The sequence below is a fragment of the Mangifera indica genome, chromosome 1, assembly GCF_011075055.1.
Source record: "Mangifera indica cultivar Alphonso chromosome 1, CATAS_Mindica_2.1, whole genome shotgun sequence".
NCBI lineage: Eukaryota > Viridiplantae > Streptophyta > Magnoliopsida > Sapindales > Anacardiaceae > Mangifera > Mangifera indica.
The window spans coordinates 22969325-22992309 of NC_058137.1; the positions used below are offsets into that span (position 1 = coordinate 22969325).

The window sequence follows — 22985 nt, forward strand, 5'->3', positions numbered from 1 at the left end:
TATGAAATTAACTGATAAATTAATCAGCTTTGATATTGGGAATTGTTTGATAAACCCTAATTTAATAATGATATTTTAATAAGGTTAAAATAGGGAATTTAACGCCAAATTAGGTGTGTTGCACTGGACCCTCCAAACATGGGCTTAAGCAAACACCACCAAACCCAACAGTCAATGATCATTCTGGGCTTAGGCGCCTCATCAAGAAAATCATTAATTTAGTTTTATTAAAACAATTATTAAATTAGTTTTAGCCAACTAATATTAGAAAATTCTAATATTCTCTTCCTTACTCTTAAGTTATTATTAATTAAAATCCATTTCTTAACATAGAATATTCACCATGAATATGTTAAAAAAACATACATATTCCATAGTCAATTATGTTAGATAATTGTATGAAATATTTCAATTTCACAACAAATGAAACCGTAAAACTTTAAACAAGCTTGCTAACATAGAACTACCTTATATGTACATACTATGAGATCTCAAAATAACATTAGTGATATGTTATGTAATGAAAAGGGAAACGGGAAAAAGGAAATATAGAAATGTATTTTCTAAAAAATATAGAAAAATAAAATGTGAGAAAACTTATAAATATGAAAAATATAAGAAGTTTTTCCTTTTTTATAAATATCAATTTTTTATAACAAAAATACAACCACCTATATTGTATAAAAATAAATAATAAAAAGAATGAAGAGAAATAATATAATAAAATATAATCATAAAATCTATTACAAATTATTTTTACGTAAGTACATGTAAATATTCAAGAATAAAATAACAACACACACCAATATATATAACACACCGAAGAGAAGAGTAGAGAGGAGATAAATTCAGTATAAAATTTAAAGATACTTAATGTTTGAAAATGTAAAAGATATGCGTTTAATATATTTAATATTTTTTTTAAAAGAAACATGTTTCTTCCCTAGAAACGCTTTTTGAAAATTTTCAAAAACTTCGAAATGTTTTATACGAATTTTGAGACGTTTTGAATGCATAAACACACCACATGATGAGTTTCCATGCGTCTTAGGTGATATGTAAATAAAACTAACATATTTGACACTACATGTCTCAAAACTTCAATTTCACAAAACAAATTATTAATAATATAACAGTAATGTTATATACACAATATTTATACACAAAAAAATAATACAGACTGTTATAGAGTTAATATGGCAAATGTCATATGTCAAAAGTATCTACTATATCAGTATCATATCAATACCGCATTAATTTGTATAATTTTTTTTATATACAAAAATTATACATATAATATTATTGATTATATAAATGATGATGACCTTCAAATAATATCAAAAGAATCAATACCACTCATATTGTCAGCATGCTCTTTAAACATAATGGGCTTCACTTTTTTGGTTAAAAGATCATCTAATATACACTATATTCTTATATTCTCTGTCACAATGAGGCTTTCTTTTTCTTTTGTTTTTTTTTTTGTTTTTGGTTGGTTTTGTTGAAATGTTAGTGATGATGGTAATAATGTATTAAATTATCTGTTCATACAGATTTAACCTCAAAGAAGTTGATTATTTTAATATATCCTTTAAAAAGTGATTATTTTAATTAATTATTATAAAATTATAATATGATATCTATGAAAAATAATATATTTTATGATATAATAAAATTATGTGTATAATTTGATGACATTTGTAATATTATGTATATAAATAATATGTATAGTTTTACATATAAATAATGATTTGTCACCATATAATTGAATGTTATTTTATTTTTAATTTAAAATTATCTAATTATATGATAATATATTATTATTTATACATAAAATTATATATATAGTATTATTTCTTATAATAGGATATATATTACCGAAACAGATTAGTATAATTTTTAAAGAAAATAAAGATATAATAGATATATATATATATATATATATATATATATAAAATTTTAAAATTTAAAATATATTTATGATATTTTAAAATAATAATGTATAAATTAAAATTTTTTATTATTTTATTAAATAATGATGCTATATAAGATTCGACTTTTATGGGTATTATTGTTTTAATTATACTATTCAACAGTGTTTAAATGAAACCTATGATAAGATTAAAAAATGATTATTAACCGTTTCTGATAAATACTATCAAAATTTAGGGTCTGCTTATCTTCTTTAACATAATTTCATGTTAAAAGGACAAGAAAATCTTCATGGCGAATATAATTAAGCGAATCCGAAGCTTCGCAAATTTGGCCGCGTGGGTGTGACAAAGATATGACCGAACAGGGGATATATCAGTGACCGTAAAGTTAGGTAATGGTTTCTTGGAAGAGATTTCAATTAAATTAAAGAATGAATAATGTTTAGTCCAATCGAAGATTTTCCATTTCGTCAAGCCTTCGGCTTTGTTTGCCAACTAGTCTAAGCCTATCTCTTTCCCTTTCTCAACCTGCTTTGAACCTTTCTTTAACCCTTTTCAACGTTTTCAGCTTCTTCGATCCCTAAGCAACCTCTTCAATTACCAAATCTCTAATTTCCATCCCCTTTTAACTTCTGGGTTTCCTTTCATTCACTGGTTCGTTGGCTTCTGTTATATTCTTTTGATTTAGCTTCTGGGTTTGATTTATTTGTTCCAATAAGGATCTGGGTATGTTTTTTTTATGCTTTGTACTAAAATCCTTCTCTTTTGCTTGATGGATTGATAGATTTAATATGAATTAGTTTTATGTGTTAATTTGTTGATCAACTCACCTTCGTTATGAATTACTTGTTTTGGCAGGGTCTTTTTGATTGGTTACCTATATCTTGTTGTTGAGATATCATGACTGAAAGCCGCAGCAATGCAAGTGTTAGCTCAAGTTCGAGTTTGAACAGCAGCTTTCCAGATACTGAGGATGACCACACCATTGCAGCCATTTTAGCTGAAGGAAATCCCGAAACTGATCAAGGCAAGCTTGGGAAGAGACTCTCTCACTTGGACTCTATCCCTGTATGGATCCTCTCTTTTAGTACTTTTCAATGTTCCTGTATTAGTTTTTTTTGAGAATTATGGTTTCCATGGTTATGTAATAGGAGTAAAGTTTAAATCTTTGCAATATATGGTTGTCTGCGGATTACTCTTTATAGAAGCATGTGCTTGCTAGATGGCTGTGTATGTTTCTTCTCAATTTTTTTAGTTGCTAATTTGAGTACTAGGTGGTAGAGAGGCATGGAACGGATGATATATTATTATTTTTAATTTCAGCAATTAGGATGATTTTTATTATACTGCTTTTGTAAGTATTCATTGACTTTCTATTCACAGCACACACCCCGCATTAATGGGGAGATACCAGATGTGAATGATGCTACCTTAGACCATGAGCGGCTTTCTGAAAGGTTTTCACTTTATCACTAGCTGTAAATGAAGTTTCTTGTCGATTATTTTATCATATATCAATTATTCATCATATTACACAATATGGTCTTTGATTCGGGGGAGAGGCAACTGTATGTTGTAACATTTAGTCAGTCTTAATTTGCCCGTGATCAATTACCGTGTTACTTTTATTGAAAAAGTTGTTTGTAGAAATGTTTATTTTTTCTTTTTATCTTGTTAGAGGTTTCTTGAATTCCATTTTTGCTTGGTTGCATGCCATACTTGTTCATAAATTCATTTTGAGCATGCTGTCTTCACAAACCAATGGAACATGGAGCTAAGTTGCATTGTTACTTTCACTTGTGGTGGCTATGGAGTAAATTAAAGCCACAATGACAGTGTCTGGCATGATTTTGAAGTTTTGGTGTTTGCAACCTGGCCTCACATATTTAACATCTAATGTTTGCATATAGTGTTATTTATCTTGATTTGGTGATAATGGTTATGTTTGTCATTCAGGTTGGCCACATATGGTCTAGTTGAACTGCAAATTGAGGGTGACGGAAATTGCCAGGTACTCTATTTCTTTTGTATTCAGATTTCCATGTTTATTCAACTATTGTATGTACATCATGTAAAGTTTTGTGAGGATTAATCATGTTAAGTGCTTTCTACATAATTACGTCTTCTTTTCCTCAATGTGTTCTACAATTTTTTTTTGTGTTGTGGGACAGTTTCGAGCATTAGCAGATCAGTTATTTCGCAATCCAGATTATCACAAGCATGTAAGAAAGGAAATCATCAAGCAGGTATGGTTGACAGAACTCAACTAATAAAAGCAGTTCATTAAAAATACCTTTTTAGTATTGAAAGACTGGGCAAATTTTCCAATTGCCATTGAGGGTGGGTGCCTTGTTAAGTGTTTATATCATCAGATTATTTGGTTGTCTACTTGGAGAAATGGATGTTTGACTTGCTGGGTTTCTCGTGGTGCTTTTGGGAGAAAACTTTGTAACAAAGCTGTAAACTTACTCCAATTAGTGTATCCACTAGGGATGGCAATGGGTTACAAGGATTGGCATAGTAAGGGTCTCCTTCTGGGCAAGTGATAGAATTAGAGAAATTGAACAAAAGACAAAAAGTGATAGAATGAACCGAGAAAGAAGAACCGATCACTCTTCGAGAACTGGGGATCAGTGTCAACGAGAAGCAAAGAGAGTCTTGTTGAGACTAAAACCGAAAATTAGGGATTTACAATGAAATTGATGGGGGATGGGTTTTATATAGTAATGACATATTGGTAAACAATTGAAAGTGCAATGGATCTTTTCATAAATTACACTCTGGAAATGGTTACTTGGTTGGGTGGATATGTGGTGGGGCATAAATATATGTATCCCTATCCCCGCCGTCTCTGCATGCAGGGACTGTTTTTGTCCCTGTCCTGGCTTATTTCAAGGAATCCCCTTCCCCGTACGGGATGAGGGAGGGACCTGTTTTTTTGCCATCCCTAGTTTCCACCATCTTATAATATTGCAAATGTCATATATTCGAGAACAAACAATAGGTTAAGATATCATAGCTGTAGTTTTGTTTGCTTATATATGCATAAACCATGCACATATATACTATGCAGTCTTTGTTTTCTTGAAAATAAAATGTCTGGTTGTGATACAATTCCATTCCTGTATGTCTCTTTTATTCTGTTGTTTACTTTATATTTTGTTTTACTTTTCAGCTGAAGCATTTCAGAAAATTATATGAAGGCTATGTACCAATGAACTACAAAAGCTACCTGAAGAAAATGAAAAAGTTAGACATCTATTGTGATGCCTGTTAATTTTCTTTCTGACAAGTTAGGCAGCATGTTATAATGACCTTGTTGTAACTAAATGCTAATTGAATTTTTGTGTAAACCTTTCTATGCAAATAGATCAGGGGAATGGGGAGATCATGTTACTTTACAAGCAGCTGCAGACCGAGTAAGTTAAAATTCTATCTTTGTCTCCTTGGGATGGCATGTTTTTTATAGCATCTATAAAAATCTCATTGCACTTTTTTCTTGGTTTCTTGACAACTATTAGTCCATTCTTACTTCTTACTATTAACATGAAATTTCAAATCTAATCTAAAGAGGTAATGATAGATTTGCCCATGGGAAACTGTGTATGGACACAAATCATTCGGTAGACATATAAATTATGTTGTTTCTTACTACCATGCATATTGTGCAATCTTGTTTTGGAGTTATTTGCATTATTCTATATTCTTCTATGAGATTAATTTCACAGAAGTAGATTGAAAAATACACGCGAAACTTTAGACTGAAAAACATGTATAGTGGATCACTAGTTCTAATTGATGTACCCCAATTGAGTAATGTTGGATACATTCCTTCTACCCTAAATGAATAGTGTTGGATGCCTTCCTTCTAAGTTATGATACAAATCAAAACAGAAAGAAACATAGGATAGAGAATGAGGAGAGAAATAGAAAGAATTAGACAGGGAGAGAAACAGAGAGAAATTTCATTTTTTAAATGGCCAAGTTCTAAACAAAACTGGAAACTAAAAATTTTCTGATAAGTCACTAAAATCCTACTCAAACAAAAAAAAAAAAAAAAGGTTGAAAATTAAATATTTTGTGAAATATATAACTCTTGACTGGAGTATGTGGACTTAATTTATCATTGTCATGTTCTCCTTGCTCCTAAGCAAGCAAAATTTTAGTATGTCTGATAAACTTAATATTTTTTGCATGAAGGACTAGCAGGATCCTTGTGTCCTTCTGTTTTTCTCATTTTCTTTTGAGGGAACTGGGCTATTTATTTATAAATTTATTTTCGTATAGCATGAATAGGACACTCGGTTGCTCAACCATTATACCACTTTTATGGTTGGCAAGGATTGAAAATTTTTACATAATTTGTTTATTAATGATGGCTAATGGGTCTTGTACTTGAGATTTTTGGAGACAGCTGTCCTATATTGTGCCTGTGATGTTAATTCACTGCTTTGGATGCCTTGCTCTTGTTATTTTTTCTTTTTACTTTTATTTTCTTTGCTATTCAATGATTGGTTTGTGACTGCTCTAGCATTGCTGCAGTTCGGAGCCAAAATTTGTTTGGTTACCTCATTTCGAGACACTTACTATATTGAGATCATTCCCAAAGACACGAAGCCTACAAGAGGTAGATACTACTGGATCCTATTTGAAGCTTAGCTCCCCTTTTTGTTTCTAATTTTGCTGATACGAATTTAGTGTTTCGAATATTTTATCATTCGTGTCCTTTTAAAATATTTGTTTGTATTATTATAATACTTAGTTAATAATGAATTAGAATGGTTAAGAGGCAAAGATCAATCTCCTTTCCACATAGATTTGTAAAACTTTTGAGAATGTTGGTGAAACAACTAAGTACAAATTGAGTTGTGCTATTCTTAATGTTTCTTTTTTTAGTTATTTTCTGCAAAATGAAGAAAAATCTGCAGTTATGTGATATCTTGGTAGAATTATTTTGGGGCTAAATAATGCATGAGGTTAATTTTATGTATATCTATGGTGAGATCCATACAAGATGATGTGTATTGTTACTAGTTTCTCTTTTGCGAAAATTTATCACTTGTCATACTTAAAAAGTATCCTGTCTTACTGCCTTTTCAATTCATTTCTGTCTAATCTATTTTCTATTTCTTTTTCTGGCTTGGCTAGGTAGACTAGCTGAGCCATTCACCTTTATGAGACAAAAAAGCCAGGCAAAACCAATAAAAAAACCGATTCACTGAGCAAAAGCAAAAGGAGAGAGAGGGATTCGAATCCTCGATAGTTCTTTGTTCCAAACTATACCGTTTTACAGAGTCTTATTTTATACTTTTAGTTTTAATTTCTAATTATCTATTGTGATTCTATGAATATTTGCCATGTTTTAGAGCTTTGGCTGAGCTTCTGGAGTGAAGTACATTATAATTCAATATATGCAACTGGAGGTGAACCCAACCATCACTTTTCTTACTTACTTTTTCCCTTCTATTTTCTCTCGCTCGGATCGATAATCATCTTGTTCTATTAAACATGTACAGATGTTCCTACCAGGAAACCTAGAAGAAAGCATTGGCTTTTCTGGAGTATTGGCAAATCAACATGATGAGGTTTGCTTAATCTATCGAACTGTTACACAAATTTTTCTGGCTTCCTAACTCTTAATTTAGAACTGCAACTTAAAGAACTGTAGGAAAAAAAAAGGCTACTTGATAGATTTCTTTATTTTGTTACTCAGAAAAAAAAAAAATATTGTAGAAGGAATATCGCTAATTTTAGCTCAAATTCAAACAAATTCATTAACATTTTATTTTTAAATGGTGTTACTAGTAACTGAAATCATATAATACGGAACTCGGGGCTATTTATTAATATATTTGTTTGTTGATTCCTTTATTGCTTATATGCTATAAGCTTTTATAAAACAGAAGACTCTCTTGGTACTTACAAAACAAGAAGCAAGAACAAAAATTGCTGCCTCCAAACTATATGTTTGTCCTTGCATTGTTTTCCCTAGTTCTCTCATGCAGTAAAACCCTCAACTAAGTGTAAAAATTAAGAAACATGAACTGAATAAAACATTCAATCCTAATCCTTCATGATTTACGCATGAGATATAAAAAACTGAAATAAAATATTATACTCGTAAGTATAACTGGACTGTTATGCAATTTGAATCTGTAGAACTCTTGAAATCACATGCATTTAACCTCTTTGAATGAATAAAAGTCTTTAAAGTGAAAAACTGTACAGTTTGGTTTTGAGGATTTAGCCAATATATAGTAGGTTTATTGAACCTATCAAAGTCCAATAAACCTCTTTATTTATCACTTAAACTGTATAAGACTATTTAATTATCAGGTATTATTAAACAAAAATCAGAATTAATGTTTGTTCATATCAGAAGCTTTTCTAACACTTAAGTATTACTTTAATTTAATCTTTTCTCCTTTTTTTTTTTAAATTATTAATATTTAAACTTCTCTATAAATACCATATTTGACAGAATTATCAAATAGGATGATTTTTACGGATAATCAAGAGAAATTTTCTCCTTTAAAGTCTAGACTTCAACTCTCACATGCAAGAGTGGTAGAAGTTGATGAAATTTTATTTTTGTACTGTTAATAATTTTAGCATATGATATGAGAGTTGTTGTTTTCTCATTTAATTTCTAACCAGTAGTGGTATTATGAAATTACAGGTGCAATGTTTGGGGAGGCAAAAAAGACAGAAGCTTGTGTTGTTGTACATAGAATAGAAAGCTTTATTATCAAATGAAATTGTTATGTGATGGGGTACCATTGGATTGTGGATAAATGGAGCCTTCTACCATAGTTAAAAGGACACTCTATTGGGTAAATAATTTTACTGAATCCATTAACAATTTATTATTGTTATATTATGTTTAAAAAAATTTCTTAAAAAGTTTAAAGGAATGATATTTGGTGAGGCACAACAGAACCACTTTGTCTGGGATTATGAATTGCTGTGTTGAAGAAATTTGTAGTCTTTTGGGACTTCAATTTGTGTGCATATGAAACATATTATTTGGAAGGAGATGGCCTATGCGAGGGTAAAGAATGGGAAGCTTAGTATATATATCAAATTATCAAAATTGTTCTATTTAAATTGGTATTATTGATTTGATTAATATAATGCAAAAATAAAAACTAATAAAACAATGTTATGCATATTCATTTAAAGTATATAAATAGATATATACTTAATATGTATTATTATATGATTGAGTGTTATTTTCATTATCCTTATTGATATAAATTATGTTGCAATAGTTTTCATTACCCTTTGTTTTTGTGTGTCAATGGGCTTCATGGTTACATCCATAGAATTTACTGTCAATATGAAGACAATAATTTGACAACTCAACCAACCCATTTCACATCATATTCAAATGAATTTTAACCATTTTCTGTTTTTTTCTAACACAAATCATTGAGTTATCTCCCATCCTAGTCCATTGCCGTCTTACCCAACCAAGATAATTATATATGTTATTTTAATCAATCCTACAAATATAATAGAAAAGTTATGTAAGATACTAACTAAAAAAAATTGAGTAGAAGATAAGATAGTTTAAGTTGAACCATCCTTCATATATAGATAGTATATATGGGATGATTCAGGTGTGAAAGTAAAAACAAAAAATATCATATATCAAGTGGTAAAATTAATTTACCCTTTGTTACTCTAAAATTATTACACTTGCCCATGTCTTCATCCGACAAACTTGCTTTGGTGGGAAGGTTGGCAGCCAGAGAAGAAGGTGATAGGATGGTTGGCTGATGGCGGCGGTAGAGGATTCCGATTAACAGAGAATAAAGAAAAAAATCTTATGAAAAAAAGTGAATTTTTTAACTTTTTGGGTGAGAGGAAAATTGTTAATTTTTCAACCTATATAAGGGGAAAATGATATAAATTCTTAGGATTTTAGGGTTTACTAATAAAATGACAGTTTTACCCTATATAACTAATGGTTTTAGTTAAAGTTAATAGTTTATGGGTGGATATTTAAAATTTTAAAATCTTATGGATAAGACTTTTAATCTTTTAGCCTAAAAAGAATGGGTTAAGATTGAGCAGCCACATATGGCAATGTGTTGTACAATTAATTACAATATTAAATACTTACTATTTTAAAAGTTTAAACAACAAAAATCACGTTAACACCATAATTTTAATACCATAGAAGACATGCATTAATTATGCACATTAAATTCTTCTCCCTATATAACTCAACACTTTTGAGACTTGAACTTTACAGCAAGTAAAGAGGGAAAAAAAAAATGAGGACCACAAAATGCCCTCTTCTCCTAACAGTATTTTTTCTAGCTCTTTCATTTGGTAAATACCCTTCTCTAATATATTCAATTTTTCATTTGTAAACGCATCTATTTTGATATATAAATAGATACATATTTATAAAATAATATTATATATATTTTTTAGATATATAAATATATACACTTTTATATATGTAATTATATGATCGAGTATTATTTTATCATTAATTTAAAATTACTCAATAATATGATGATATATATAAGTGTATATATATATATATATATATATATATATATATATATATATATATTTATATATCAAAAATGAGTATACATAATTTTATTAATATTTATATATTATCATATGATTGATTATTATTTTATTTTTAATTTAAAATTATTAATTTATATGATAATATATAATCTATCACTAATAAAATTTATATGGGTTTATAATATTTAGCCAGTAACAATGTTTTTAATCATTAAATTATAGGTACACTGATCAGTGAGGCGAAAAGCTGTGCCAAGCCCATACCTCTCCCGGGTGGGAATTGTACGGCAGAACTATGTTTCCTTGAATGTTTTCCACAGGGGCATTATGCAGCTTTCAATGCTAAATGTTACAATAGCACTCTTTGTTGCTGTGGAGTTTTGTAATGCTTTGTTGCCATTAATCTATGAATAAAATATGATTTTTTATAATAATTATATATTTATAGTGTTAATTTTCAATTTATTTATGGTAAATGATTATTAATAAAATTATATGTATATATATTTTTATATATAAATAAGTATACATATGATATGTTATTATATAATTAATTAACTTTAAATTAATGATAAAATAATATTTAATCACATGATAAAATAATATAAATTTGCTATATAAGGTTATTATTGTTCTCTCTATTTTTTGAATAAATAACAAATTTAAAATAAGAGAGATATATTAGATGTCCTAATCAAATAAATTACTAACAAAATTGACCCTTTTTTTTTAGGGTTACAAATACAATCCCCACAACCTTTAATTTTATGGGAAAATTATCTTCCACCTCTTCTATATAGATTTTACCTTTTATTAACAAAAGAGCATCACAATTATATTCTATAAACTTTGAAATTTCACATATTCACCCTCTCGCTATATTAAGGTTATTTGACAATTATAATTATGTGGGAGTAAATTGCTAATTATTATGTAAGTAAATTAAAATTTTACCATATGAGGGGAAATTGATATTTACCAAAATTTGTATTCAATTTTCAAGAGCATATTGTGTACTTTTAGTTAGAACACTTGTTTTATTTTTTAAAAAAATTGAAAATAACATGTCAAAAAAAATCCCTAAATTGAGAAACATCAATTTGACCAAGATGAAAACTATTGAAAACCCCCCAAATTGAAAAATATCATAAAACCTTTAAAATTGAAAAATATTTGAAAACCTTTACCAAAGAAAACATATGTTGCAAAAATTAACCAAATGCCTTCGTCTCACAAGCCCTAACATCATTGTGAACTTACAATTTACCATAAACCCCCACTACACATGGTTCACATAGTTTGAAAAATAACAAATGTACTCCTTGTCAACCAAACCACCACACTTAATTTGCATAGTGGGGATAGAATTGCTTTAAATCAACACTTTTCAAATTTGATTTTATCACTAATCGATTTTACACCTATTCTAATATAAATCCATTAACAAATTTGGTTAAAATCGTAAATGATTCAAGTTATTTCACACAAAAAAATAAACAAAAAAATTGCAACGAAAACACCTTAAATCTACACCAAAATATTTGAATAGCTAATGATAAGTTATTAGACCGGATAAGGAAGTATTATCAACTTTTTTTGCTATTTTTGTTACCAAAAAATGAACAAAATAATTGGATCTTGAGTTCGATGAACAGGGATGCACAATTGGTGTGATACATAGTTGGTTCGAGTACATGAGATGATAATGTGAGCTTTTAAAGTTAGAAATAAACTTAAAGTTTATTTATATATAGGTATTTTTGTCAAAAGTGTAAAGCATTAGTCATATAGGTCCAACACAAGGAAATTTGACTAGTTATGTTTAGGTTAAGTTAATCATAGTTAATCTAATTAATTTATTGAAAAATGAATCCCATATATCTTAAAATAAAACAAAATAACGATGCCAATTTAAATTTGATGCAAAAGTCAGTGAGTGTAAAAAATTAATACATCAAAATAATGAAGGTTAAGGATAAGGGTGAAATTGTATTTAATTAAAGTAATTAGTTATATTGATATAAAATTAGAGTTGCTCCTTCTATGTGTATGAACCCTCAAATTGTGGTTAAGTTAATTAATTTACCCTTTTTTAAGTGAACATTTATCTTACTCTAATTTTTATTTTATTAATTTTTTTTAAAGTAAATAACATTTTAAAATAAATTATTTTTAAAAAAATTAACAATATAAAGATAAAATAGTAAATTTATTATTTATTAATTTTAAAAAATAAAATAACATCAACTTTTTATCATACCCGAATATTTAAAATATGATAATTTAATTCTAAAAAATATTTAAAAATTCATAAATTAATCACTTTAATCTTTTTAAACTCATATATTTTGAAACTACAATATAACCTAAATAGTTGTAATATAACAGTTACACTTATAATTTATTGTATTTTGTTCAATTATCTAAGGGTGTAATTATTGTTTTTAAATTATTGAGAGACACATTGATATTAAAAGAATTTTAAAAGACCCCAAAGTTTTTTTAATTTTCTAATAACCAGTAAAAGTACTCAAAATATTCTAAAAAAATATAGTTTAACCTTTGATAAACAATTATATGACAAAGACACATCAATCTATAAAAAGAAAGTAAGAAGGGATGAGAATGAAAAGAAGGGAAAATAAGATTCATCTTAATTATTTGGATATTACAAAGTTATTTTTAATTTTGATTAATTTTGAGTTATATGATAATTTTAAAAAATAAAATAATAAGGACAAAATGATCATTTAACTCTCTAATAATGGGTGGAAAAGTATTACTTATATTAGATTTTGAGTAGAACAGTATTTTTATGCCAAATAAGGGTGCCAATGGGTTTAAGGTCAAAGCTTGGGCGGGACATTGTGATTCACTCTATTTTTTTTCTCTTTTTATGGTAAGTTTGTGTAATATGTTAGGCAGGTGGCACCCCAGATACAACCCAAAAACAATGGGTCAAGATTAGGCAGCCACATGTGGTAACTTCTTGTACAATTAATTACAATATTAATACACTATTATTTTAAAAGTTTAAATATTAAAAATCAGATAATGACATTAATTATCCACATTAAATTCTTCTCCCTATATATCTTAACACTTGAGCCTAAACTTCACAAGAGGTCAAGAGGAAAAGAAAATGAAGACCACAAAATACTCTCTTCTCCTAGCAGTATTTTTTCTAGCTCTTTCATTTGGTAAATTCCCTTCTCTATTTTACTCAATTTTTCATTTGTTTATTTTATAAAATCTAAATTTGTTTATATTATTTGACCATAACAATGTTTTTTTATCATGAAATTATAGGTACAATACTCAGTGAGGCACAAAGTTGTTACAAGCCTATACCTCTTCCAAGTGGGAATTGTACAACAAGTCTATGCTTTGACAAATGTCTTCCACAAGGGTCTTATTCGGCTTATAATGCTAAATGTTTCAATAGCACTCTTTGTTGTTGTGGGTAATTAAGATTGCTTTGTTACCATTAGTCTATGAATAAAATATGAGTTTTATAATGATTATATATATCTCTAGTGTTGGTTTTCAATTTATTTACGATCAAATGAGTATTTCTCATTTAATATTTGATAAAACGATATATTTTTACTCTTTAAATTTAAAAAATTTATTTTTTCTCTCATGGTTATGTTATTTTGTTTAAATATTATAATAAAAATACAACTAATAAAATATGTTAAAATATTTTCTCTATATAAGATAATATTTGAGATATTGGTCAAATAACTTTTGACTGATATTCTTCTTCAAAATATTGATTTTGCTCATTTTCAAAATAATTGAAAGGAATCATTTTAGATATGTACAAAAAAATAAAATAAATATAATATTTGATAAAAGTATTGAAAAAATGAAAAAAAAAAAAAAGAAGGGCTTTGAAAAATTAAGAATTAATTGAGAGAGTTGAAATTTGATATAGAGAAATTAAGATTGAGAGAGTTATGAACGAATCGGTCACAAAAGATTATGAATTTGAGGGGACGAAAGAGGGTATTCTTAGTAAATTAAAAAAAAAAATCATTGGACTGACAATTCAGGTAATATATTTTTTAATTTTTTAAAAATAAAATTTACGAACCGTATTACGTTGATTTGTGAATTAAACCCTAAAACTAAAACCCTTAGCAGGACCCATATAATCAATGGGCCTGACACAGTCTGTGATAAAACGGATCATACCTCCTTGGACCATGCTTGTTGGGTGGAGGTTACCATTGTTAACCCTTTTTGTTCCCTTGAATAAATAACAATTTTATTGTTTTGTTTTATGGGAGAAGGACTATTTCCCACCCAACTTTTGATGCGTTCTCAAAATATCACACACGCCAGATGAAAATCCAGTTTTCTCACCCATGAGTTGTTAATTTGGATGGTTTCTATTTGTATAAGGGTAAAATGTTCATTTTACCCTTATTAGATGAAATAACAAAAATACCCCTCTGCAAAATTTATCCCGAAATTGATGTGAGATTTTCCTTCACCCCCCTTAGGTTTTAGAAACTAACATTTCACCTTACCTAAAGTTTTTAAACTTTGAAAACTAATATTTTCACCCCCAAACCTAGGGTTTCCAAATTTTTCAAAAAAACAGCCGCCCCCCATAACTTTCAAAACTAGCAGTTTCACCCCCATTCTGCAACTTCATCTCCCGACGTCGTCTCCGGCGTAGTCACCTGCCTCCTCCTTCTCCTGGTGCGACGGCGGTGGTGGCCGAAGAAGGAAGAGACGGAGATCTCCTTCTCCTGGTGCACGGTGCGACGAAGAGACGGAGATCTCTTCGTCGCACAATGCGACGAAGAGGTCTCTCTTCGTCGTTCCACCCAGACGACGAAGGACGACTCTTCGTCGTCCTTCGTCGCTCATCGCGTCGTCCAAATCTGTTCTTCCAGATCTCTGTCTGTTCTTCCAGATCTCCGTCTGTTCTTCATCATCGCGTCGTCCAGATCTGTTCTTCGTCGTCCAGATCTGTTCTTCGTCGTCTAGATCTCCTTCGTCGTCCTTTGTAGTCGGAGATCTCCCATCGATCAATTGCAACGGCCGTCGGTGGTGGCCGGAGAAGGAAGCAAAACCCTAGGGGGTGAAATTAAAGTTTTCAAACTTTGAGGATGGGTTATTTACTTTTTGAAACCTGAAGGGGGAAACGGTGAAATTTTAAAGTTTTAATGTTTTAAATAGTAAATGACGATTTTGCCCCTGTTCCTAACTGAAAAAATGGACGGCAGTTTGGTCATGGGTGGGAAAACTGGATTTTCATCTGGCGTGGGTGGCATTTTGAAAACGCATCAAAAGTTTGGGGGGAAATAGTCCTTCTCCCTTGGTTTATTCTTGGTTATCTTAAAAATATTTTTTTAATAAAATTATATATATAAATATATATATTTTTATATGTATTATTATATAATTGGATGATTTTAAATTAATAATAAAATAATATTTAATTATATAATAATATATATAAATATAATATATACATAAAATAAATATATATAATATTATTCTAATTTTTTTATACAATAATATAATATGTTTTGGCAGCCAGTAAATTTCTAATGCCAATTTAAATTTGATACAAAAGTTAGTGTGAAAAAATTAATACATCAAAATAAAATAAAAAAATTATTTTTCGAATCAACTATTAAGTGACACGACGACAGTGCTAAAACTTTCCACAAGGATCTATGACACCAGAGAGAACAACATCACAAAGCGTCTTACATTGTACCACGTGTAACATTTGCCACATGGCAAAATGTCATTCGTTAATGAGGTCTTTCCCACGTAAACTTCACTTTTACAAATTTTCCCTGATATAAGGTAGATGAGGAGTAGGGTATACGTTTTCTCGTCAACCAAACAGAAACAAACTAGAAAACAATTTAAAAACAAAACATCTACTCCTCTACCAGAGAATGCGATCTATGCATAACTGGTAATCTCTCCTTCTCTCGTGTTATTTCTCGTTTCTTTGCCAATTACATTTTCGCGGTTGTTTCCCCTGAAAATTTAAAGTAGATGAATTTGAATTTTCAAATTGTTATTTAAAATGTTTTATTTGATTTATTTTCTGTGCAGAATAATGAAGACAATGCTATTCCGTTTAGTGTTATTCTTGTTCGTGTTATCGCTGCTTTCAATACCTTCACAATCAGCAGTGTCGAGCATAGATCTAGGCTCAGAATGGGTGAAAGTTGCTGTCGTAAACCTAAAACCTGGCCAGAGTCCTATATCCATAGCCATCAACGAGATGTCGAAACGTAAATCTCCTGCTTTGGTTTCTTTCCATGCGGGCACTCGTCTGCTTGGCGAAGAAGCCGCCGGAATCATTGCACGATATCCACATAAAGTCTATTCACAACTCCGTGACATGATTGGAAAACCTTACAAACAAGTCAAACAGTTAATTGACAGTTTGTATTTGCCTTTTGAGATTGTGGAAGATTCTAGAGGAGCTGTTAGTTTTAAAGTTGATGATGCTGGTGAAAATGGTGGGAAACATTATTCAGTCGAGGAGTTATTGGCGATGATTTTCGGTTACGCCGTTAATTTGGCCGAATTTCATTCGAAAGTGTTTGTGAAAGATTATGTTATTTGTGTGCCACCGTATTTTGGCCAGCTTGAGAGGAAGGGATTGTTACAGGCGGCGGAATTGGCTGGGATTAATGTGCTTGCTTTGGCTAATGAGCATTCTGGTGCAGCTTTGCAGTATGGGATTGATAAGGATTTTTCTAATGGTTCCAGGCATGTTATATTTTATGATATGGGAGCTGCCACTACTTATGCTGCACTGGTGTATTTTTCAGCTTATAAAGCCAAAGAGTTTGGCAAGACTGTGACAGTTAATCAGTTTCAGGTGAGTTGCTATATTTTAACTTAGATAAACATTTGCGATAATTTCTATGGTATGAAATGTATTCTGTTTAGTGACATAGTCTTAGAAAGCTGGATGTTTTGCAATGTCTAAAAGATCTAATTGTGATTTGGCTAATGAGACATGGGAAATGAGCGCAGTAGAAATAAACAACTCAGTGAAATTTGAGCTACATTAGGTGAAAACATGGTCTTAGAGGCAATAGAGATGTGACTGTGTACTGTGTTGAAAATGCTTTGTTGTGGAGATGACATTGGTTATATAAGCTCTGCTTTTATGGTGCTTCTGGTTTACACAAGGAATACTTTCCCTTGACCGTTTGGTCATTTCCTATTAGATTAGCCATTTGTTTATGTACAAACTTTTGACCGGTCATAGGATGTCATTCTTCATGAAATTTTTGTGCCACTTCTTATTAGGTTCTGGCATATCTTATTAATTTTAGAATGTTGGTTGATTCTTCATAATTTTGCAGGTAAAGGATGTTAGATGGGATCCAGAACTTGGAGGTCAGAATATGGAATTACGCTTAGTGGAGTACTTTGCAGATGAGTTTAATAAACAAGTTGGAAATGGTGTTGATGTCAGGCAGTCTCCGAAGGCAATGGCTAAATTAAAGAAACAGGTGAAACGTACAAAGGAAATTCTTAGTGCAAACACGGCAGCACCTATATCAGTGGAATCTCTCTATGATGATCAGGACTTCAGGTCAGTTTAGTTTAAGAAGATATTTCACTTTTTGGTTTGGTCATTAGTTTTTCATTGAAATTTTTGTCCTCTCTAAATTGGTTGGTTTTGGGTCCATGGAGGAGCATGACAAAGAGTTTATTATGTGATTTTTTTTGCTTCCAGGAGCACCATAACACGTGAAAAATTTGAAGAGCTCTGTCAGGATATTTGGGAAAAGTCTCTTATACCTATAAAGGAAGTGCTTAAGCATTCAGGCTTAAAAGTTGATGAGATTTATGCTGTAGAGTTGATTGGAGGCGCAACTAGAGTGCCAAAGTTGCAGGTTTTCTGTCCACATTTTATTACTTTATACTTTTTCTTATCAACCTGAGTCAGAAACATCTATTTGAACAGTGTAGAGTTGTCTCATTTGATGGTGCTGTTTAGTCTTTGTAGGTTTTTTTTTTTTTCTTGACTAAAGACTAAAGAGCTCAAGAAGACTGAGGATTTTCTAATGAAGGATGAATATGAAAATAAAGTATCTCTTTTTCCTTCTGACAGGCTAAGCTTCAGGAATATCTGGGAAGGACAGAGCTAGACAGGCATCTTGATGCTGATGAAGCGATAGTTCTTGGTGCATCTCTGCATGCTGCAAATTTAAGTGATGGAATCAAACTGAATCGCAAACTAGGAATGCTTGATGGTTCTTCCTATGGTTTTGTAGTCGAACTGGATGGACCTGATCTTGTGAAAGATGATAATACCCGGCAGTCACTGGTGCAACGGATGAAAAAACTTCCCAGTAAGGTAACTACAATAAAAAATGATTCCATGCAGTTGGAGGTGGTGAAATTAGAGAAGTAATTTGAGACTTTAACTGCATTTATTTGCGTTGTGGTATTATTTGCAGATGTTTAGATCAATTATCCATAGCAAAGATTTTGAAGTTTCACTTGCATATGAAAGTGATGATCTTTTACCACCTGGTGTTACCTCACCAGTGTTTGTGAAGTATGACGTGTCTGGTTTGACAGATACTAGTGAGAAGTAAGGATAGCAATTTTCTTAATCATTTTTGTTTGCTTTTAATTAATGCCAGTCATTTTTAATTTTCCCTGACAAAGCTTGATCTGAAGTCTAGTATGAATATTGTTGCTTGTTTCTGTTTAGGTATTCATCTCGAAATTTGTCCTCTCCCATCAAGGCAAATCTGCACTTCTCTCTCAGTAGAAGTGGAATTCTTTCTTTGGATCGAGCAGATGCTGTTATTGAAATCACAGAATGGGTGGAAGTTCCTAAAAAGAATCTGACTGTGGAGAATGCAACTTTTTCTGCTCCCAACGTTTCACTTGAAACAGGTGGTGGAAACTCTTCTGAAGGAAGTGATGAGAACTTGCATTCTGACAGTGGGACTATTAATTCATCTAATTCCACTGTTGAGGAACCAAATATTATTGATCAACCTACAGAAAAAAAACTGAAAAAGAGAACTTTCCGGATACCTCTTAAGGTGACATACTAGCTGACTGCTTTAACGTGCTCTCACCTTATAGTTAACGTGCAATTTAATTATATAACTGGTATCAGATTCATTTTCTTTCTCATTTCCAAATTCTGTTTTTGCTCGGTTCTAGATAGTGGAGAAGATAGCAGGACCTGGAGCGTCTCTTTCGAAAGAAGCTCTTGCTGAAGCTAAAGCTAAATTAGAAGAATTGGATAAGAAGGATGCTGAGCGACGAAGAACTGCAGAGCTAAAAAATAATCTAGAAAGTTACATCTATGCAACTAAAGAAAAGGTTTGAATTCCTTGCTAAATAAAACCTACTATTCATAGTTGGTCTTGAATGTTACTGGTCTTTTCCTCCATTGTTATCCTGTTAAGTTTCTTAATTTTTCTGATGTTCATTGTTAAGTTCCATCTTGATATAACCATTTTTGGTAGATTGAATTATTTGCTTCTCATAATTGTTCCTTCATTCTTTTTTCTAATTTGTATTTCTAGGAAAAGAAAATTGTGCAGCATCCTTTTGCCAATTTTTTCTTTTTCTAAGCTTGGAACTGTTTTTTAATTATGTATTACGTTTTTGCATTACATTATTTTGATTTCTTGCTAATTAGATTATTGATTATACCAGCTTGAAACAACTGACTTTGAGAAAATTTCTTCTAGCGAAGAGCGACAAATCTTTATTGTAAAACTTGATGAGGTTAGCTCCATTTCCAACCAGTCTTAAAAAGGTTTTTTATCTAGCTCGTCAAATCTGTATATGAAATGAGATTATGTATTGTTTCCAGGTGCAAGATTGGCTTTATATGGATGGTGAAGATGCTACTGCTAAGGAGTTTGAGGAACGCCTAGATTTGTTGAAAGCTGTTGGTGACCCTATATTTTTCCGGTATGTCCTATTGTTAGTGTAATTTAGGTTGAGTAATGCCAGGTCAAATTAAGTATTTCTTGTTTTGTCCCTTGTAATTTGTTGAAGCCCATTGCTGGCTAAACTATTTGTTTCGACTGATATTTTGTGGTTCAGATTTAAAGAGCTTACTGCAAGACCAGCAGCTGTTGAATATGCTCGAAAATATCTTGGGGAAATTCAACAGGTACATATTATAATTTGGTTATAACAAGCTTAGAAGCCAAAGTTTTTTAATGACTTGAACCATGTTCTTTGAATGCTTTTGTTAATCTCCTTTGGTCAATCTTCGTACTTTTCTTAGTTTTCAATACATTAGTTCTATGTTCCTAAAAGAGATAAGGATTCTTTCATGTTTACACGGTTTTCACTTTTTTTTTTTGGTTTGCATATATGTTGGTTTTACATATAAACAATTTAAAAAGGGTCTCAATAGGCTAAAATAATGCTGTGCTTTCCAGTATATTTCATATTTGCTTTTCGGTTTGTTTAGTTTTCCAAGAAATGAACCGTACATTTGTATTAATTTATTCCTATTGAACATCTGCAGATTGTTCATGACTGGGAGACAAACAAACCTTGGCTTCCAAAAGATAGAATAGATGGGGTATTTGTTTGTATTTAATCTGAATCAGCTTCTTTATGGCTTGTATAGTTGTCATGTTCATTTGAGTTTTGTTTTTTACTAGGTTCTGAAAGATGTTGACAAGTTTAAGAGTTGGTTGGATGAGAAGGAGGATGAGCAGAACAAGTAAGTTTGGACTTATTGCCATTATTAATCAAACTTTAAGTTCTGTGAATAAATAGATCTATGGATAATCTGACTTTGATTAACCATTTAAATATGCATATATAATTTCAAAAAACCATTACTTATTCCATGGCTTTGTTTGGTCCTTATTAAAAATTATTCAAGAAGTTTTGTCTCAACCAAAAGAAGTGTAATCATAGGAGACGTTTGGTTTGGGTAATGTTTTATTACTAAAATAGAGAAATTACCTTGAAAATAGATTATTGGATATAAATGATTACTATGTTTGATAAAATTTAGTAGGCATAAATAATTATTATATTTAGTTAAAGGTAATAAAAAAATACTAGTAAATTATTTTACTTAAATACCGTTAACATAATTATTTTTAAATATTTTTATATTATTTGTTATATTAATTAAAAATAAATTTATTTTTATCTCAAAAAATTAATAAATAATAATATAATTATAATAAAATCAAGATTACCTTGGTAATATTTTAATACCTAAGGTGAAGATGGTAATCAGATTATCATTTATATTATCTGCAATGATAATATTGGTAATAGAAGATTACTGTAATATTTTATTACTAACAAATCAAACAAGGTAATGTAAGTAATAAAAAATATATTACCAAGGTAATCTTTAAATTCTTGGAATCAAACGACCCCTTAAAGAGAATTTTTTGGGTTAATTTCTGATAGATTTTTAGATGGTCTCGTTGAATGTCTTTTATGAATGAATTCAGAAATGCTTGTTTATGATATTTTGGGTTGATGAGACCCAAAGGGGAAAGCGAACAAAGATTAAACATGTCCTTTGTCCATGATGGTGATTTTTATCTTGAATGCTGATGCTTGATTCTAATTTTTCTTTTTAATGATACAGGACATCTGGATTCAGCAAACCAGCTTTCACCTCGGAAGAAGTATATGATAAATTATTTAATTTGCAAGATAAGGTATTCTTACAAGCTCTTTGTCGATTTGGCTTTGCTAGTTTAGCATGATTTGCAAGTTTTATGCACGAATGTTCATTATAACAATATCACTTCTATTGATATTTGAATATATTTTTTTGCATAGGTTTCCAGCATTAAAAAAATTCCCAAGCCAAGGCCTAAAGTTGAGAAGAAGCCTGTGAAGAATGAAACAGAGAGCAGCAACGGTGACGGAACAGATTCCAACTCAACTTTTGAGGAGAAAACCTCACAAACTGAGAAAACAGCTTCAGATCCCAGCCCAACTTATGAGGAGGAAACATCACAGACCGAGAAACCGGCTATAGAATCAGATGGCTCATCAAGTGAGAAGAAGGCTGACCCTGAGGCTGAGGTGCATGATGAATTATGATTAAATCAAAATCAAATTCCCCGCTTTCACAGTTTGAATACGAATTCACAGTAGAGTTTACGGGTAGCCACCAAACGGATGAACCAAATTCCGAAATCTGGTTGGCCTGGTTGTTCGGAATGCAGTAGTTTAAAGAGTGTGTGGCAGCCTTGCAGGACATTTTACGTATTGATGATTGGGATGCTTATTATGTAATAACTGCGTAACTAAGGGGCGCTCATTCAATTTGTCCCCTAAAAAGTTTTGATAATTTTTATGCTCATCTCACAGGAACAATTTTTATGCTCATCTCATAGGAACATTATTGATGACTGAGAGTCTGAGACTGTGTATCATCTTATTTATAAAATATAGCTTTTTCCTTTTCCAACACCATATTGTTACTTTTTCCCGAATTTCCTTTTTGTTTAATCAGGA

General features: G+C 30.6%; 2 protein-coding genes and 2 long non-coding RNA genes across 8 annotated transcripts; all 4 read left to right on the top strand.

Moving 5' to 3' along the window:
• The first annotated feature begins 2153 nt into the window (after positions 1-2153).
• On the top strand, positions 2154-8868 carry LOC123227482 (OVARIAN TUMOR DOMAIN-containing deubiquitinating enzyme 11). Of its 5 annotated transcripts, none has more exons than XR_006504483.1 (11): positions 2154-2326; positions 2793-3002; positions 3318-3391; positions 3891-3945; positions 4106-4180; positions 5110-5183; positions 5305-5353; positions 6477-6561; positions 7083-7357; positions 7451-7519; positions 8614-8868. XR_006504483.1 is itself a non-coding variant. In XM_044652311.1 (11 exons), the coding sequence occupies exons 2-10, from the start codon at positions 2835-2837 to the stop codon at positions 7513-7515; spliced, it is 702 nt and encodes a 233-aa protein (XP_044508246.1). In that variant the 5' UTR covers positions 2158-2660; positions 2793-2834; the 3' UTR covers positions 7516-7519; positions 8614-8868. The 5 variants fall into 5 exon arrangements, 3 of the variants coding, with proteins under 3 accessions (XP_044508265.1, XP_044508246.1, XP_044508238.1); XR_006504484.1 differs by having other exon boundaries at positions 2156-2326; positions 6466-6561; positions 7301-7357; XM_044652311.1 differs by having other exon boundaries at positions 2158-2660; positions 7301-7357.
• A 1322-nt stretch (positions 8869-10190) lies between these two features.
• Positions 10191-10926, top strand: LOC123200404. The gene is made up of 2 exons (XR_006498558.1): positions 10191-10274; positions 10710-10926. It is a non-coding gene; the product is annotated as an uncharacterized LOC123200404 (long non-coding RNA).
• Positions 10927-13559: 2633 nt separating this feature from the next.
• LOC123200341 lies at positions 13560-14013 on the top strand. Its single transcript, XR_006498532.1, has 2 exons — positions 13560-13687; positions 13797-14013. It is a non-coding gene; the product is annotated as an uncharacterized LOC123200341 (long non-coding RNA).
• Positions 14014-16307: 2294 nt separating this feature from the next.
• On the top strand, positions 16308-22938 carry LOC123221243 (heat shock 70 kDa protein 17-like). The gene is made up of 15 exons (XM_044644029.1): positions 16308-16437; positions 16581-17358; positions 17852-18084; positions 18229-18388; positions 18607-18852; positions 18956-19092; positions 19216-19555; positions 19680-19841; positions 20181-20252; positions 20341-20441; positions 20577-20646; positions 21010-21066; positions 21149-21210; positions 22105-22177; positions 22302-22938. The coding sequence occupies exons 2-15, from the start codon at positions 16585-16587 to the stop codon at positions 22566-22568; spliced, it is 2754 nt and encodes a 917-aa protein (XP_044499964.1). The 5' UTR covers positions 16308-16437; positions 16581-16584; the 3' UTR covers positions 22569-22938.
• Positions 22939-22985: the final 47 nt, after the last annotated feature.